Source organism: Streptopelia decaocto (assembly GCF_964273445.1).
Source record: "Streptopelia decaocto genome assembly, chromosome: 7".
NCBI classification, from domain to species: Eukaryota; Metazoa; Chordata; class Aves; order Columbiformes; family Columbidae; genus Streptopelia; species Streptopelia decaocto.
This window is the reverse complement of record NC_138661.1, coordinates 51,848,628-51,866,114: the sequence shown is the minus strand read 5'-3', so window position 1 is coordinate 51,866,114 and position 17,487 is coordinate 51,848,628. Positions and strand designations below refer to the sequence as shown.

General features: G+C 52.6%; 1 protein-coding gene across 1 annotated transcript; it reads left to right on the top strand.

The window, feature by feature from the left end:
* Positions 1 to 1,146: 1,146 nt before the first annotated feature.
* Positions 1,147 to 17,487, top strand: CTSD (cathepsin D). Its single transcript, XM_082057778.1, has 9 exons — positions 1,147 to 1,355; positions 1,807 to 1,963; positions 4,269 to 4,392; positions 6,027 to 6,145; positions 10,120 to 10,319; positions 11,441 to 11,563; positions 12,753 to 12,897; positions 13,887 to 13,985; positions 14,665 to 17,487. Exons 1-9 carry the CDS (start codon positions 1,294 to 1,296, stop codon positions 14,824 to 14,826), a joined length of 1,191 nt encoding a protein of 396 aa, XP_081913904.1. The 5' UTR covers positions 1,147 to 1,293; the 3' UTR covers positions 14,827 to 17,487.

The following is a 17,487-nucleotide window of genomic DNA, read 5'->3' as shown; positions in this document are numbered from 1 at the left end:
TGTGAGGCTGTGGGAGGATGGAAGAGGCTTGTGGAGGGAGAGCGGGGAGTAGGTGGATGCGAGCTCAGTGCCAGTGATATGACCCAGCGATTTTCCAGAAGTTGCATGAGCACAAAGGAGGTGGACAAGTGACAGGGACCCTACCAGATAGCCAGGGGTCCCCCACCCAGCAGTGCCCAGCTCGTCCCATGGGCCACTGCTCTCCTGTCCCCAAGGCTGAGCACAAGCAGGAACAGAAAACAAACAGCCCTGACCCTCAGGATTTGGAAGGGAAGTGTCTGTAAATCCGATTTTTTTTTTTTTTTTTCCAGCTGGTCTCGTGGCTCTAAGAGCTCAGTGGGGGCGAATGAGGCAGAGATTAGCTCCGTCCACTGCCTCCCAGGCTGGTGGGGTGGCACCTCTGAGCCCTGCCCTGACACCCCAGGGGTGGCAAAGAATGCTCCCCGATGCTCAGCCCTGCATCCTGCAGTGGGGAGGCCTCAGGGTCTGCTGGTGGCCAGTGGTCCCTGGACTGTACCTGGCACCAGCATTATCCTCGATGGCCATAAGTGGTCTGGTACTGCCATGGTGGCATTTCAATGGGGCGGGGTGGGGGGTGCAGCAAATCTGGCTTGCCAACCCCCCTGGTGCACCCCAAACAAGCCATCATCCAGAATATGCCTGTCTCCCCCCAAAACCTCAGCCCAGAAGGATGGCTCCCTCCAAACCAGGGGTGTCCTGGGAAGAAGCATGGGGCTGGCAGGCTGCCACAGCCCCATTGGCCAGGGGGTGCAGGCATCCCCGTGGGCCTGGCTGCAAAACTAAACCCCACGGGTGACAGTGGGTGGGTGGCCGAGGTCTGTGAGCAGCCACGGGCCTCTGGCAGGCTGAGCCCCTGCCGTGCCAGGCCGGGGGGCGCCGCTGGCTGGGGCTGCAGCCCCCGCGCCGAGGCTGCACAGAAAAGCCACAAAACCTGGAAAGAACAAAACCAGCAAAACGGAAGTCAAAGACGCAAGGAAAACAGGCACGCGGGGCCGACCGACCGCCTCGTGATCTCTTTAGTGGTGTTTATTCCCCCTTCCCGGAGGCTGAGTCACTGCCCGGGGCGCCGGGGGTCGGGCCGGGGGGCGGTACCCCCAGCCCGCACCCCACGTGACGCGGCCGGTGGCGTTCGGGCCGTCAGCTGACTCGGGGCGCTGCAGCGGGGTGGCCGCGCCTACAAAAACAGGGCGGGCGGGACCCGGCGCTGTCGCGGCCTCGCAGCGGCGGGATCTTCTGGGCTCGTCACCCGCAGCCAGCACCGCCATCGCCGCCATGGGCCCCCGCGGCCTGCTCCTGCTGCTCGCCTTGGCAGGGCCCTGCGCGGCCCTCATCAGGTGAGCCCTGGGACGCCCCCGGGGTCTGGTTGAGCCCCCCGGGTGGGGTAGGGGTTTGGGAGGCATGCGCCCCAAGGTGCTGGTGCGATGGTGGCCTCCAGCCACCTCTCGCGGCCACCCCCTTCCCGGGGCCGCGTCCTCTCCCCATCTCCCTTTAAGGCAACGGGGACTCAGGTGGGGACTCGGGCCCTGCCCATGGCGGGTGGTCTCTCCCTGGCTTTCCCGGTGACCTTTGGCGGCCACCTGCCCGCTCACCCTGTATCGTCTGCTTTGGGAGAAGCGCTTGGCACAGCACGGGGATCTGGCACAGGGTGCTGGTGGGAGCCCAAACCTCGTCCACCCTATGCTGGTGGGTCCCCTGGTTTCAGCGGAGCTGTGCGATCCCTCTCCCCGGAGGGACCCCCACACACACTCCCTCCTTAACAGGTGGGTGTTTGCCTTTCCCCTGCAGGATCCCCCTGACCAAGTTTCCCTCCATGCGGCGGGTCCTGAGTGAGGTGGGCAGCGAGATCCCAGACATGAATGCCATGACCCAGCTCCTCAAGTTCAAGCTAGGCTTTGCTGACGTGGGGGAGCCCACCCCGGAGATCCTGAAGAACTACATGGATGTGAGTAACCTGCTGACCATTTCCCCCACTGTGGCAAACCCCAGTGCAATGCTGACAGAGTGGCCATCACTTCTGAGGGTACCTGTCCTGGGCTGGTGGGGGGACATAGCAGCATCACTGTCCCACCACAGCTGGGAAGGTGAAGGAGGGAGAGATGTTGATCCCACAGGAGAGATTTGTGCACCCCCGTGTGTTGGTGGGTCGTTGCTGAAAGTTGCTTCCCATCATTGCTAGACTAAAAATGCTACTACTAGTAATATAATTATAATAATAAACAGCCCACTGCCACCCAGGCAAGAGCTTTGCAGCTTCTCTGACCTGTTTCCTTTCCCCTGTCACTAATTAACAATCATAGTTAGGAGCCCTTTTGCTTGGAGCCCTTCTTAGCATCTCTGACATGCTTGGGCTCCACTTTCTGAAGATAGAGGCATAAAAATCGTGCTTCGCTCCGTGGGGCACTGGGGCATAAAAGAGCCAAGCATGGGGCAGGTGGAGAGGGCTCAGACTGCGCACCAGTTTGCTCTGGGAGTGGGTATGCTGAACCCTTCCTCTTGCTATCATTCATCTTCTGTGTGGCCTTTGGAAAACCTACTCTGTACCTCTACCTTCTTGGTAGCTTAGGGACCTTCATGGTAGAAGCAGCGACAAAAGGAGAAGCCAGATAAAGGACATGAGTTTTGCCCTTGCCTAGCTGCCAAATACACGCAGGGTTTCCTATTTCTGGGTTCCCGGCTGGGTACCCTTGTGGCTCTTGGGGGCTGTGAGCACTGGCCAGCAGAATGAAGCTGATGTGTTAATTCAGGATCTTCCCCCCCCCATTCCTTTTCCCCAGGGGCTCTTGTCACCCAGCCCACACTGTCCTGCCAGGACTGTGCTGGGAAGGGCCACTGGTGTTTTAATGGTGGTGTTGAAAGCCAGAGCACTAGTGGTTGCAGCACGGCATTGTCTCTTACAACCACAGCTTGGACCACCACTTAGGGAAGTACTCTGCTCCCTTGTCACAAGTAGACCAGCCCAACCTGTGCTAGGAGATAAGGGACTGTTGGGTCCCTCCCAGCTTAGCTGAAAAAGCTCTTGCTACTGGAGGAGCTGTTGGGATGAAAGGCATAGTCTCCCCTAGACTGCTCTGTATGGTCTCCACCAGCCCTTTGGACCCCTCCTGGGTCTGTGTGTTTGACGTACGGGTCCCTTATACCAGGGATTGATTTTCAAACCCCAGCAGTAATTTCAGAATCACTGGAAGCAAGTGCTGTTTCCCCATTATGGCTAATTGTGATGGATTATTAATTACTCAGTGTGCAATCCCTGCAAACTAAGTGCACAGGAGGTGAGCAGCTTTGATAATCCTGTTTTCTTCCCCACCCTCCCACCCCCTCCCTTTAATTAGGTACACAAGGGGTTTGGAAAGGTTGACTTCCCTTGGTAGCAGCCTGTTCTCCAGGCCTTGATCCAGCTGCTTGCCAAGCATGATGTGGCTCTCTGCCCCTTTTTGAGGGCTGGGGAAAAAAAGGGTCTGTCTAACACCTGCCAAGCATTCCCTATTTGGTCTCTCCCTTTCGGATAGAGGGATGCCCTCCTAACATCTCAGGCACCTAGGTTTCTTCCAGTCTCAGCAGAAATGCACTTGCAGGGCATAGGGATATCCATCAGATAGCTGTGCTACAGGGACTTCTAAAATGTCACCTCATAGCCATAAATCCCTCTCTGGTGGTGCTGCTGATGCCCTTTTCTCCCTCCAGCTTCTCCAAAGTCTTCTGGTGCCCACGACTGAGCATTTTATTCCTCCCCACCCCAGGGACTTGCCAGCCTGCACTGAGAGCCCCCACAGCTGTACCTCCACCTGCAGTGGGCAGAGCTGCTGCTCACTGCAACCCACAGCTCCTCTGCAAACTCACCAGCAAAACAGCTTCCCAGCCAGTTTCAGCTTTTCAATAACGCAGGTGTTTTGCTTGGCTTTGTCCCATCTTTTTTCTCATGCCTGTAGTGATCTGCATGCTGGCCTGTAGACCTTCCCCCTTCTCTTCTGCCATATTGCCCCATGCCAGATGTCCTCCCCCGCAAGCACCCATCCCACTTCCACCAATTTATCCTTTTCATGCATTCTGTAATGAGATGTGAACACCGAAAGGGAGCCTCCCTTCCAGAGGACAAATGCTGAGAGCCCATCACTGCCAAAAACAGGAGGAGAGCAGTGTCTAGTTAAGAAGCTCGTTCCTTTTTCAATTCTAAGATTTTTATTTTTGGTCTTTAATCCCTGCTTTTACCTGGCTGCCTCTAATCATAGGTTCCTTTTCCTGCTTTGCAGGCCCAGTACTACGGTGAGATTGGCATTGGGACTCCCCCTCAGAAGTTCACTGTGGTCTTTGACACTGGCTCCTCCAACCTCTGGGTGCCATCTGTGCACTGTCACCTGCTGGACATTGCCTGCTGTAAGTGTCACTGGTGCCAGCCATGGCTCAACAGCTTATCCTTCACCATAAAATGCAGATCCTGGCATTGCAAGGGGAGAAACTGAGGCATCAGCATGAGAGATCTTTCCAGAGGCTGATGGGCTCTGTAGAGTCAGAGCTGGAAATAGGATCTCAACCCCCTGCATCCATCCTTCATTACTCCCTTCTGGTTTTTGTCCCTCTGTGTTACCCACACATGGCTTCAATCCCTCCCCAGCTGCCTTGGCCCTGCAGCTGGGGAGCAGCATCACAGGTTGTGATGTTTCTCCCCAAATTATAGACTGACACTGCTGTTGCCCCATTGCGAAATGCTGGTGGAAAAAAAAAATCAGCTTCTTGCCAGATCTGATAAAAACTGTCCTAGTTTCTGGTTTATTGCTGCATGGAACATGTGCCTGCATGTTTATGGATTTATAATTAACAAGAGCCAGGTAGGCACAATGAGATGAGAGAATGTCTTAGGGACTACAAGTTTTTTTTTGTTCTGTGACATTTCTATGCAACAAACGTATACAGCTGAAGGTGTCAAGTCCAGCTATGGCAAAATGCCATTTTAAAACCAGAAGCTGTGCTGCCTAAGCAGAATAGAGAAGCCTGTGGAGCCAACAAACGCAGCCATGAAAGGTGGACCACAGTGCTCACTGGGGATAGGGAGGAAATTTGGACTTTTTGTATGGCCCTGTAGTACCCAGAGGGGAGACAAACGTTTTTGTACATGTGAAATGAAATTTAGGACACTGGTAGGGTGGTGAGGTCCAGATCTGGTCTGTCTTGGGGGTTCTTGATCTGCAGTAGGGAGCTGGTTTCTCAAGGCAGTGGTGTGGGACGTGCTGGGACCAAAGGGCTTGTTTTACAAGTATGCAGTGAGTCTAACCTCCTGCCAGGCTGGGATCCAGACAGCCCTGCCGGGGAAGTCCCCGTATGGCATGTTGGTTTCTGTAGGGCTCAGCTGGTTTGTCCTCTGCCACTGTCTGCTCCGCTTAGCGAGCAGCTACAGAGCTGAGCTGGCTGAGCTCGCAGTGTGCCGCTGCCCAACTCGTGACTCAGGAGGAATCTGCAGAGGAGGAATCTGCCCAACCATGAAACCAGGGATATCTTACAGTTCCCAACCCTTCCAAGGAGAAAAGCAGGTTGGACTAGGGGAAAGCCCTTCTCCTCTGCAAATGAAAGAATATTTTGACCCCTCTCTGCACAATAAAAAAAAAAGTATAAAAACATTTTCAGCTAGTGTTATCCATAAAGTGAAAATGTTAATGCCCAGAACAGGCTGTATTTAGAGCCACTGTGGTTCTCCATGGTACAGGGGGATTGTTTCACTTTGCTGTCTAAGGCACCCTGACACACCAGCAGTGTAGCCTCTGGCTCTTAATACCTGATGACCAAATCTGATTTAAGAGCCAAATTGGATCTGCCCACCTAATCCCCCAGACACTGGAAATGCTTAGTTAAGTATTTCAGGCTTGGCAAATGCCAGCTTCAGGCCCACCTTTGCATTGTTGAGTATCTGTGTGTCCAGAGGAGCTGGGTGTTGTGGGGTTAGGTTATCAGAGAGCCCTATGTTTGAAGGAGCACTGATGTTGTATGTCTCCCTGTGTCCCCTTCCCTGGCCACAGTGCTGCACCACAAGTATGATTCCTCCAAATCCAGCACCTACGTGGAGAACGGCACCGACTTCGCCATCCACTATGGGACGGGGAGCCTTTCCGGATACCTCAGCCAGGACACTGTCACGGTGAGTAGCAACTGTCCTTGTCATGGGCTGCCCCCACCTGCTCTCAGCAGAGCGCTCAAAGCTGTTTGATTTCAATGAGTATTGCTTCTTGAGTGTCCTGTTCCTGTTGAGTATACTTCAGCACCACATTTCCAAGTGCTTTGAAACAAGGTGGTGATGACCAAGGCAGGCAGAGAAGGGGGAAGGTATTAATCAGCAGGTTAGGAGTGTGGACTGCATGCATGGTGCCCTGCAAACAAGGTCTGTGGTCATCCCATCAATTCTTTTCCCCTGAAACCTAAACTTTCCAAGCTCAAGAGTGTGTCAGCACCACTGCAGGCTGCTGGTGGTGCCCAGCTTGTTCCTGGCCAGTATTCATGTGGAAGTGGACATTCATGCAGGCAGTTGCCCAAAAACCAAGCAGAATGGGCTCTTTGCAGCCCGATCCTGTTCTGGTGTCAAGGATGGTGTTTACATTTGCAAGGATTGTGTAACACCTGGGGTGGGTTCCCCAGTACCGTTCAGGGCCCAGCCTGAGGTATCTGGGTTGCTGGTGGTTGCTTCCCATTGTTTCCTTTTCAGCAACTGAAGGCTGAGCTTTCTGCCCTGAGAAGGGTACACACCTTTTACAACTGCTTCCCAGATAGAGATGCTCATGAGAGTTTGCCAGCTGCTGAACATCAGCAGTGCATGCACTCCCAGGTTACTTGGTCTCTTGTCAGGGATAAGAGCATATGCTTCATTCACAGCAGGGAGACAAAGCAAAAGTTTTGAATAAGTACAAAAATCTAAGGATTTGGGATTTTCAGTATTAGGTTCGTCTGAGAAGTATGGGCTTATCAGTTTCATCAATATCAAAAGAAAAATATCCAAGAGGAACCCAAAGTGGGTAGGTCATGCAAGGAGCATTCTTTAGCCTATCGTTATAGCAGGAAAATTTCAGGCTAGCCTGGAAGCACCAGCTGTTACCTCTGTGCCACATCCAAAGACAACAGCAGGTCAGGCTGGGTGCAGGTCTGTCTTTGAGGGAGAAGGCTTTTGGTGGGCTCGGTGAACCCTGAAAATCAGTGCAGACAAGGCTGGGGGGGAGGAGCCACGGGGGGCTGCCACCAGCTTTGCACCTCTGGTTTTGTTTTCTGCCTCCTGCAGCCCACTGACCTTTGGAACCATTTCGGTTTCATTTCCTGCCATTTATTTCCTGCATCCCTCAGTTTGTTTAGAAACACCCCAACACAAAGAATGCTGCCCATCTGAGCCTTGCCACAGCTCTCGCCAGGTGAAGGCACCCTGCACGTAGCATTAATGAATTCTCTTACATTAAGTTTGCAAAATACAGACAGAGCAGGTGGAGGCATCTGCGTTCATCCCAGTAATGGAGTGGCACAGTGAGGCAAACAGTCAGCTTTATTGTCCTGTGAAAGTGTGGGCTGGTTTAGGCATTTTCCAGCTTAATGCAGGGGCCGAAGTGAGTCAGAAGGAAAATTGCAGCTTTTTCTTTTTTTCCTGGTTTGTAATTATCAACCTAATGCCTGCTTGCTAATTAGCTCTCCAGTTTCCAGCGGCTCGGAGGAAGGATTTTGTGCCTAAGCTTGTTTGGGAAGTGGGGATGGCTCTTGGCAGCCAGCATGGCTTGTAGCATTTGGTTTCTGTCTGGGCAGAAGCAAGAGAAACCTCCTGTGGGGAGCCTGAGCAGTGTCACACTTGTGGTATGCAGGAGTGGGGGCAACTCAGAGGGTTGGGGACTTTCAGCTTGGACACCAAGATGCTTCCTCTGATGCAAGCTCCCAGTTGGGTGTAGTCTGAAAATGTAGACCTTGAAACAGCCTTCAGGGTGACCCTCTCAGCTTCAGCCATCCCAGAAGCTGGAAGCAGCCAAAGCAGTCTGTGGTAGGTAGTGCTGACATCTGACCGAAAAATGCTGGTTGGCAGGAAGTCCAGAGTTCTTCAGCCCAGAATTTTTTTTTGAGAGGGTGACAAGCTCATGTCAAACATCTTCTCTCCACCTGTGAAGAAATGATGCCATGTAGCATAGCACACCTCAGTGCTGCTCTCTCTCTGAAGAGCACTGGCTTCAGCCAGCTCTCTGTTGCTTGAGCATGTCAGCCCTATGTCACAGCTTGACCTTGGGATGTCCTTCAAGGACAGCAGAGGAAGCATCGCTGGCTGTGTGGCATGATGCCTCTCGCAAGGCTGCTGTGCAGGTACAGCACACAGGAAATGTCCCTCCCCACGTTTCCCCTGTGCCTCTGCAGTAGGGAGCCTGAAGCCCAGGTGCCAAACCATGCTACAGAGGCTCTCATCTCTAGTCTTCCTTCACCATCCAGCACTTGCCTGCTCAGCTGAGGCCACTAGCAGACCAGGTGAGCTGCAGGGTGCTGACACCTGTCTGCAGGTTCTGGAAGGTGGCCACCACGCAGCCATCCACTGGTAATGATTTTTGGTCGCTAGTGTCTGGGTGGGAGCCAGCCAAGGAACAGAGACAAAGGATCTGTCGCCTGGCGCCAGTGCTCTGATAAAGATGCTCTTGGGTTTCAGTCCTGCTAAGGATCAAACGCAGACAGGGTCTGCTGAGACCCCACTACTGGGCAGATATCTGCCTCCCTCTTGGGATGTGCAGCCACAGCAATATTCAAACAAACCTTGCACTCAGTTTTATTAGTCCATTGCATTTTATTTTTAAGTGGAAGCCTTATTGAACTTTGAGCTGCTGCAGGACCAGCGGTGCCGGGTGGCAGAGCAGCGGCTTTCATAAACCTGTGGCATACAGCCGGGTGCCGGCAAGCGGATGCGTTGCTGCGAACTGTTTCGCCCCACATCCTGCCCTGTGGCTTTTAGCTTTTGCAAGGCTCGATTGCCCTTTCCTAGCACAAGCCTCTGATACCATTAAAGCTAACACCGCCCATCCCAGCTTTGCGCTGTCTAACCCTGGAGGGATATTAGTAATTTACAGGGATCGTTATCTGCCATCAGGTAGGAGAGGGCAGCTTTTTAGTCCAGCTTGGTTTGCTACAGGGCTGCTAGCTGCAGGCTGAGAGGCTGAAGTTGTCCTAGCATGGATGCTAAAATTGCCCATCATCAGCCAGAAGCTTGAAAACCTCCCGAACTGCTAGAGCCAGCAGACATGTCCTGCTCCCTGTCAGCAGAGCTATCCTGCTTTCTGCGAGCTCCTTCTTTCTGGCGATCTGCCCTTGTGAGGCGTTTCAGCTTACCAGTGTGGAACACCAGTTCTTCTTGTGGCTGGCAAGAGAGATGACCTTTGCATTCATAGTACTCGGCTATTTTCATGCTTCCGGCTCAACCTCACTTTCCTGGCTGTGTCTTCTGCCCTCCCATGGGAAGTCTCTGCAGGCTGGGTCTTCTGGGAGATGCAGCAATATCCTGGGAATGTTTCTTTTGTAGTTGAGATTGCAGGGGTCATTTGCAGAGGTGAGAGGGATTTGTGCTCCCAGCTGGGAATGGAAGCAGTACCTGAGGACACAGAACACAGAGATGATTTTAGAAGTTGTCCAGGGTGGGGAAGAGGATTAATGGTGCAGCAGAAGAGCTGTTTGGGAGAAAAGGGTGAAGTATGCAATAGGGGAAGGAATATACGGGTGACGAAGTGATATAGGGCCCTCTCTGCAAAGAGGAGCAACTGCAAAATGGCACGTACAGTGCCGGGATCCAGCAAAAGGCTGAAAATGCTGAGTGAGGTGAGCAAAGGGAGTCTGCTGCTTGTAAGAGTGTGTGGGGCTTTGCCACAGGAGGAGGTGCCACTGTGTGGCCAGAGTGGCCTGCCCATCCTCCTCCCTGCCCCGCTTCCCAGAGAGAGTGGCACCAGGGTATTTGGTTTCTGCAGCTGCTTTCAAATGCAAGGGTGAAAGCAGGCAGGAGCGTGGCAGCGCATTGAGAGACATGCTATTGCCTGTGTTCAGTGCGATCCCATTTCTACCCTGGTCCCATGAGTCAGTTTTCTTTACAACCTGCTTTTCCCTTCCCTCCCCATATCCCTTCAGCTTGGTAACTTGAAAATCAAGAACCAAATTTTTGGGGAGGCCTTGAAGCAGCCAGGCATCACGTTCATCGCTGCCAAGTTCGACGGCATCCTGGGCATGGCGTTCCCGAGGATCTCTGTGGACAAGGTCACCCCTTTCTTCGATAACATCATGGAACAGAAGCTGATTGAGAAAAACATTTTCTCCTTCTACCTGAACAGGTAGTGTTGGATTTGGTGGGGCACCTCTGGCAAGCCCAGCTGGGCATTTCTTTATGCCTCCTGTTAGCACCTCTTAGCATGTGCCAGTTTATGCCTTGGCCAGCAGCATTGGGGAGGTCTAAGCAAGGTCTCCTTGCTGGAGCGGTGAGGCCAAAATCCCTTCTGTTTGCTGCTCTGAATTAAGAAGGGAAGTAGAAATGCAGCCATTTTACTGATAAAAAGCTGGGTAGATCTGCTACCAGATTTCTCGACTGTTGAAGAGACAGAGGATGTTTCCAGAGTGAAGAGAAACAAAAATATACAGGGTTGTGATCATGAAATTGCACATTGCTAGTGCAGTCCCCGTTAGGGGCATAAACACAGCCCCAGTCTGTTGCCAAAAATCCATGAGCAATGTGGCCACCATCATGTCACATCGTAGGCAACCATGCCCCCCACCAGCCATCACCACCCAGGAAATTCTCCTGCACAGCTCCCAGTGCCTGCATACCCACTGCTGCTCCCCCCAGGACACCCTGTCATCCTCCTGGCACCACAGGGTGGACTTTGAACTACTTCAGCCCTAAAAGTAGCACACCAAGAATGGGGAGGGCAGAGAGTACTGCTGCTGGCCACTCAAGTGCCAGCCCTCCCCCATCACCATATTTCTTCCCATCTGCTCGGCAGTGAGCTTTTTATCTCACGGTAACCTTGAGGATTCAGCTCTGAGGCTGCTGGCTGGTGCAGTAACCTAATGCTGCACCAGCCATGTCCAGCCCTGTGCAGGTGCTTGTTACAGGCTGATTATTTGGGAGGTTCCCTACACCAGTGCTTTGTTCCCCTTTGCTGTCTCCCTTCTCTACACTGAGTTTCTTCAGGTGTCCATGTGAAAGCATGAAGCAAAAAGCTGTAGTATGCTTCAGCTGGGCCAAAATATTCACATTTCCTCACCACAGCCTATCTCGCAGTAACTGTCCTTATCTTGACATATTACAGCACAATGTAATTTGTCTGTCTCCAGTGCTCCTAATGCCGTTCTGCACCCCCAAGCACCGTAGCATGTATTCTGGGGACACGTGGAGGGGATTGTTCTTGCCCTGCCCCTGATGTTCATGGGTTTGTTTTTGTTTTCTTTTTTCCAGAGACCCCTCCGCTCAGCCTGGTGGTGAGCTGCTCCTGGGAGGGACTGACCCCAAGTATTACAGTGGTGACTTCAGCTGGGTCAATGTCACACGCAAGGCCTACTGGCAGGTCCACATGGATGCGTAAGTCCCCCCTCCACCCAATTACATGCATAGGGACACGCATGCAGACGGCTCGTGCCTGCGGTTGGGCTAAGACTCTTCCGGAAAGGGAACCATCCATTATCCCTGCAACACATCCACAACAAAAAAGGCAGATTAAAATCGCACCCTAAGTTTGGATCATATGTTGCTGGAAGGGGAGGAGAGGCAGAAAACAGCAGGAGATATTCCACAAAATCCTTTCCTCTAGTTTATGGTTTGGTGCCTGAAGATACCTGCTGTGCCCTTGCAAAGAATGGAAAAAAGCCAGCGTGTCCTCCTTGCAGGCAGGGCAAGCCCCACACATTAAACCCCAGCTTTGCTCAGCTCTCAGGGAGACCTGAGTTCCACGGCTCACTTGCACACAGCTCCAGAGGAGCAGGATAAGGCCCCAGGAAGCCAGCCCTTGACTGAAGGGCACGGCACAGCAATCAGTGCACATTGTTGGAGGCAGAGGGGAGGAGAGCGGGCTGAGCTGCCGGCCTGCCAGCCCTGCGGTCTATTCTGAGCTCTCCCACGTGATGGGAACTTAAAAGTGGCCTGTGATCAGAGTGTGTCCTTTTCCCAGGGATGGCATCCCCCCCACCCAGTGCAGGGTTTTAATCTTCCCCCAGCCTTGATGCATTGGCGAAGCATGGCAGACCCTTGGCTGGAAAGCTTATCTGTCTGCACTGCTGTGAGACGCGATGTGGGTGAGGAAGCTGAGCAGCTCCTGTCTTGCCTCTTGGATGTACACAAACCCCTCCCTTGCCTCTGACCCCCTCACCTATCACACTACCCCTTTAACCCTTTGCTTTTTGCAGTGGCACAGGTCATAAAAGTCCCTAATGCATCACCCTTATCTGGCTCACGTGCCCATTAGTCATGGTGTTTATCAGGCAGTGTACGCGAGCAGCAGTCAGGGCTGCCTGCAGAAATGCAGTAACGCGCCAAGGCACCTGCTCGCTCAGGGGCAGGCAGGGCCCTGTGGGGAATCAGGGGCTCTGCACTCTCAGTCGGTGCTGCATCAGGGTTTCTGAGCACCTGTCCTTTCTGGGTGTCTGTTGCAGTGCTCCCTTGCACGTCTGCATACTGCCCAGGCTCAGCTGCCTTCAACTGTGTGCTTGCTGCTCCCCACAGCCTTTGCTGGAAGGCCTCTAAGGGTTGTCTTCTGTCTGGACTCTCTCTCCAGGGTGGACGTTGCCAACGGGCTGACTCTGTGCAAAGGGGGCTGTGAGGCCATCGTGGACACAGGGACCTCACTTATCACTGGTCCCACCAAGGAAGTAAAGGAGCTGCAGACAGCCATCGGTGCAAAACCACTCATCAAAGGCCAGGTGAGGCCAGGCTGGGAAGGTGGGAGTCCATGGCTATTGCAGCATCCATGCTGATGCCTTGCTTTGCACCCAGTTGCTGCTAGAGAGCCCAGTCTCCTACTCCCTCTGATCTCCATTCTCAGCCCCTGCTCCTGGAAAGGCCCCTGGCATAGCAGGGACCCTACTGTGTTTTGACCCCAGGTAGCATTCAACCCTCTGCTGGTGCTCTCAGTAGAGGGCACAGTCCCATGAACTTCAGGGCACTTTGGGTCATGTCTGCCACCCATCTTTGGGAGGTGGAGGAGAAGGGGTGTAAGTTGCAGCTGAGGCCAAGGATTCACATTAACGTGAGTCCGGAGGCACTTTAGTACTAATGTATTTAATGCAAATGACAATCATTCCCTGCCAAGTGTTTAACCATTTTAGCTAATCTCACAAGGTCATCTCTCCTCCCTGAAGTTGTGGAGGAACAGGGATTATAAGAACCCTCTAGGAAGGATGCTTTGCTCTGAAACCCCTCACAAACCACAGAGCTGTGAGCACTTGTAGGGAGCAGTGTGGGGAGACCTCAGCCTGCAGCAACAACTGACTTAGACCCGCCACCCTTCCCAAGACTGACCAGTGTTAATTAAACTGGCTTTGTCCTTTTGTCACACTGTGGGTCTGTCTGTGTCTCTAGGCTGTAGTGAGCCATGTATCTTCCTGTGGCAGAGGAAAGACCACAGCCCTACTGCATTGGTGCTGTACCCTGGGGCTCAGCAGAGCCAAAAGCTAAGGATGCAGCCAATGGATGCTGGGTTCACCTCTAAAACCCTCCGGCCCCTCAGCTTGCAGCCCTGGGCAGGTAGCAGCCCACTTACCCCTGCTCAAGCCTCTTTTGCACCCCGAGATGAGCAGTTCTTAGGAAGAATGACAGCAAAGACGTGGTTGTGCCCGGGGCAGACAATGCTCTTTCCTGAGGGCATGGGAGCTGCTGTCTAAGTCTAAAACCTTTACTGTTTCTGTTTCAGTATGTGATTCCCTGCGATAAGGTGTCATCTCTGCCTGTCATCACTCTAACACTAGGAGGGAAGCCCTACCAGCTCACCGGAGAGCAGTATGTCTTCAAGGTGCGTCTAGGCAGCTTTCACCCACCCTACGCTTCCTCCCCAAGGCCTGACTTTTGCCTTCTCCACTCAAACCTCAACTGTGAAATCCAGAGCAGCAAAAGCAAGGCTGGAGCTGGCACTTAGGAAAAAATCTGAAAGGCTGGGATGCGGGGGTGGTGGCACTGGCTGATGGACCCAAGGAACCTCATTGCAGTCCTGCAGGAAGGAGATCCCCTGCATGATGCTCATGAGGAGCAGCAGAATGGGAGAGAAGGAGCAGGCAGGCTGTTGCAGGGCTTTGTACAAACATTCTGCCCCTTTCTACGGGATTCTGGTGCCATGAGGCCAGGCCTGTCATAGCAGAGGCCACCAGTTGGCACTTAAGCCATCAGAGTCAATTTGCAAGGACCATCTTATGCAGAATCTCAACAACAGCTCTAATTCAGAGTTGTGTGAGTCGGGAGGTTTATGGGCACATGTGGCTTTACTGGATGCTTTGCTTGCTGCCTAAGGGCTCTGGGAGGGGAAGCTGGGTTTGGAGCTGTGGGAGTGGTGGGCTGGGAGTTAGTTTTGCAAGCTGTAGATCTCGGGCTGGGTGAAGCTGAAGCACAGCTGGTGTTGGCAGGTGTTATTGCTGAGCCTGTGAGGTTGAGGGAAGGGGAGGATATCCTCATACTGAAGCTCTCACTCTTCTCTCTAGGTTTCTGTACAAGGAGAGACCATCTGCCTGAGTGGCTTTTCAGGCCTTGATGTCCCACCCCCTGGGGGCCCACTCTGGATCCTGGGAGATGTCTTCATCGGTCCCTACTACACCGTCTTTGACCGTGATAATGACTCTGTTGGCTTTGCCAAATGTGTCTAAGCGCCTGACCCCACTGCATCTGCCTCACACACACACATGCACAGGAGCTGTAGAGAAAGGTTACCAGGATTAGAAATCCAGTGAGTGGAAAGGAAACAAAAAAAAAGGAACTAGGTTTAAAATTACATGGAAAATAGTCATTAGTGCCCTGCTAGCTGCTTTTTTTCCCCTCTGTTGAGTAAGTGGTGCTGGGAGGTCTCTAGTTGACAACGCCAGCCGGAGTAGCCCCTTGCTTTACTGCTAGGTCTTCCAGTATTTGTTTTTAAGAATGATTCTCAGAGCTGAACAAGGCCCTCTCATGTCTCCCAGCCTTGGTCTCTTTCCTGGAGGGTCAGCTGGCTGGAGCCCGGCGCCTCTGTTCCTGTGGAGAGGCTGTGCAGCTGCTCTTGGGTTTGGGCTTCTGCGTGGGGGGAGAGGGATGGGGAAGGGGTTTACTTCTTGCTTTTTCACTGATGAAGTGGGGGAGTGGGATGGAGGGAGAGTCTGTCTCCATCACCTCTCGGTGGTGAGCTGAGGCAGTGATCACTAGGTCATTTCTCAATAGGTTTGTGCTGGTTTGGTCCTAGGAGAGCACATCCCAGGCTGGAGTGATAGGGAATCACAATAGCATGCCCAGGAGTTGATTTTTCAGAGCCCAAGGGCATTCGTGGTGTGGTTTTGTGTTTTGATGGCAGCAGTGAGAGAGCTGGAGACATCATGTGCCTGACCTAAGAAGGCAGGGATTTGTAGTGGGCTTCAGCCAGTGGGACTCCTCAGGGAGTAGGGGGGTCAAGATAGCATTTAATAGAGGTCACTTGAATTCATAGTCATGAAGGCCCAGCTTTCTGCTGAGCAAAGTCACTTGACACAGCTTTTCTTGAGTTTGGTGAACTTCTCTTGGGTTCTTTAAACCACAGATCTTCCCCTCTCTATCTGCAGCCAGTGAGTCGAGAATAATGTTTCCTAAAGCAACTAAGTGATCTACAAGTTGAAATCACACTGATAAAATCCATAGGTGTTTGTCAGCCATGTAAGATCTTTTGGAAACATTATTTGCAGTGTTTTGAACTGCCCAAAGCTCAACAGACAGCTGGCAGAGCCAGCAAGCCTCCCAGGCAGGAGGATGCTGTGGCAGCTGCTGGACATGCATTCACTTTCCCTGCTGCCTTGTCCTGAAACCCAGATGTCCGTATCACCCTCCTTACCTGCTTTCCACCTTACTAACACTGCTGAGAGCTCTGTATTGCAGAGTCAGGCACAATCCTGTAACTGATGCAGCTGTGCTCGCAGATTCTCCCGGAGAGCCGATACCTGTGCATATGGAGCCGCTTGCTTCAATGGGCTGGCGTCAGTAGGCAAACACTGGTGGAGCTGGGAGCTCGATAAAGTGAGTTTTAAGCACTACTGGAAAGCAGAAGAGAGTCTGGCAAGAGTCCCAGCCTGTGCTGGGAATGAAAGACTCTCTTCACATTCCCAGGGCACTGGATCAGGTCCTGAAGTTAGGGAGTGGCAGCAGGTGAGGGGAAAAGCTGTGGGTGGCAAGAGGACTGAATCAGTACCAGCCATGACCCCAGACCAGACAAAACAGATGGTAAAATCCTGGCTCCCCAAAATTCACTGATAATCCTGACAGCAGTACAGGGGGACCTCGAAAGTTCCCCATGGGCAGTGGGTGAATAGATGGTTATGCCCAGTGAAATACATATAAATCATCCCCAATATTAAATTCTCCACGGGTACCAGAGGCACGGGTGGGGAAGAGGTTCTGAGGTGAGCTGTTGGAGGACAGCAAGCACATAGCCTGCAGATGTCCCCTGTCTCCACCCTCTGCAGCTGATAGGTTTGGCTTTATAACCATGCCATGTGCTTTGGAGGGCTCTGGTGGGGACAGGCCTGGACACAATTCTGATCTGTGTGTTGTCTCCTGCAACCATGGATGTGACAAATGCTGCTCCCTAAGCTTGCTTCTGCCTGCTGTAGTCTTCACCCGCAACCCTGCATATGGTTGCTTAAGGACATCTGTTGCAGACAGGCTAGAGAACAGTAGCATGTTCCCCCCAAAAAAAAATCATCAATAGGTACTCCAAAATCGGCAGATATTCAGCACCTCTCTGAAGGGACCCAGTTTCATACCAGTTAAGTGCCCCGAGATCCTCTAAGGCCTGCTACGTTGTTTCCCAGCTGCAGGATTTCTCCAGCATGGAGAGACAGTGACAGCCGCGTGGGTACCCGCTAATCAGACCTGATGTGGGGGGGAAGCCTGACATGGAGCTTGCGGTGGGGTTTAAACATCTTTGGCATCAGATTTAAGGGGGATGTACAGCACAGCCCTGGAAAAAAAACATCAGGCTGTGGTTCTGCTGGGTGTGCAATGCTTTATGCCATCTGCATTGTAGCCTCTGCAGTAACCCAAAGCTAGGCTGGTGTCTGTCCTTGGGCAGGCAGGAGACTGCTGCCTGGGGAGAGAACATGGTCCAGAATGATGCCCTGAGTGACATACCTTAGGATAGGATGGAGGAGTGGTTTGTCTTCCCTGAATGGGTCTCCTCCCCTTGTTCTTTTATTTGCATTTTTAAACCAAGCTCTAACAATGTGACTGTTTTTGTTTTAATCTAATTTGCTGTCAGAATTACTGTCTCATCACAGAAAATGGAAATGAAAATACAGTATTTTCCCCCATTA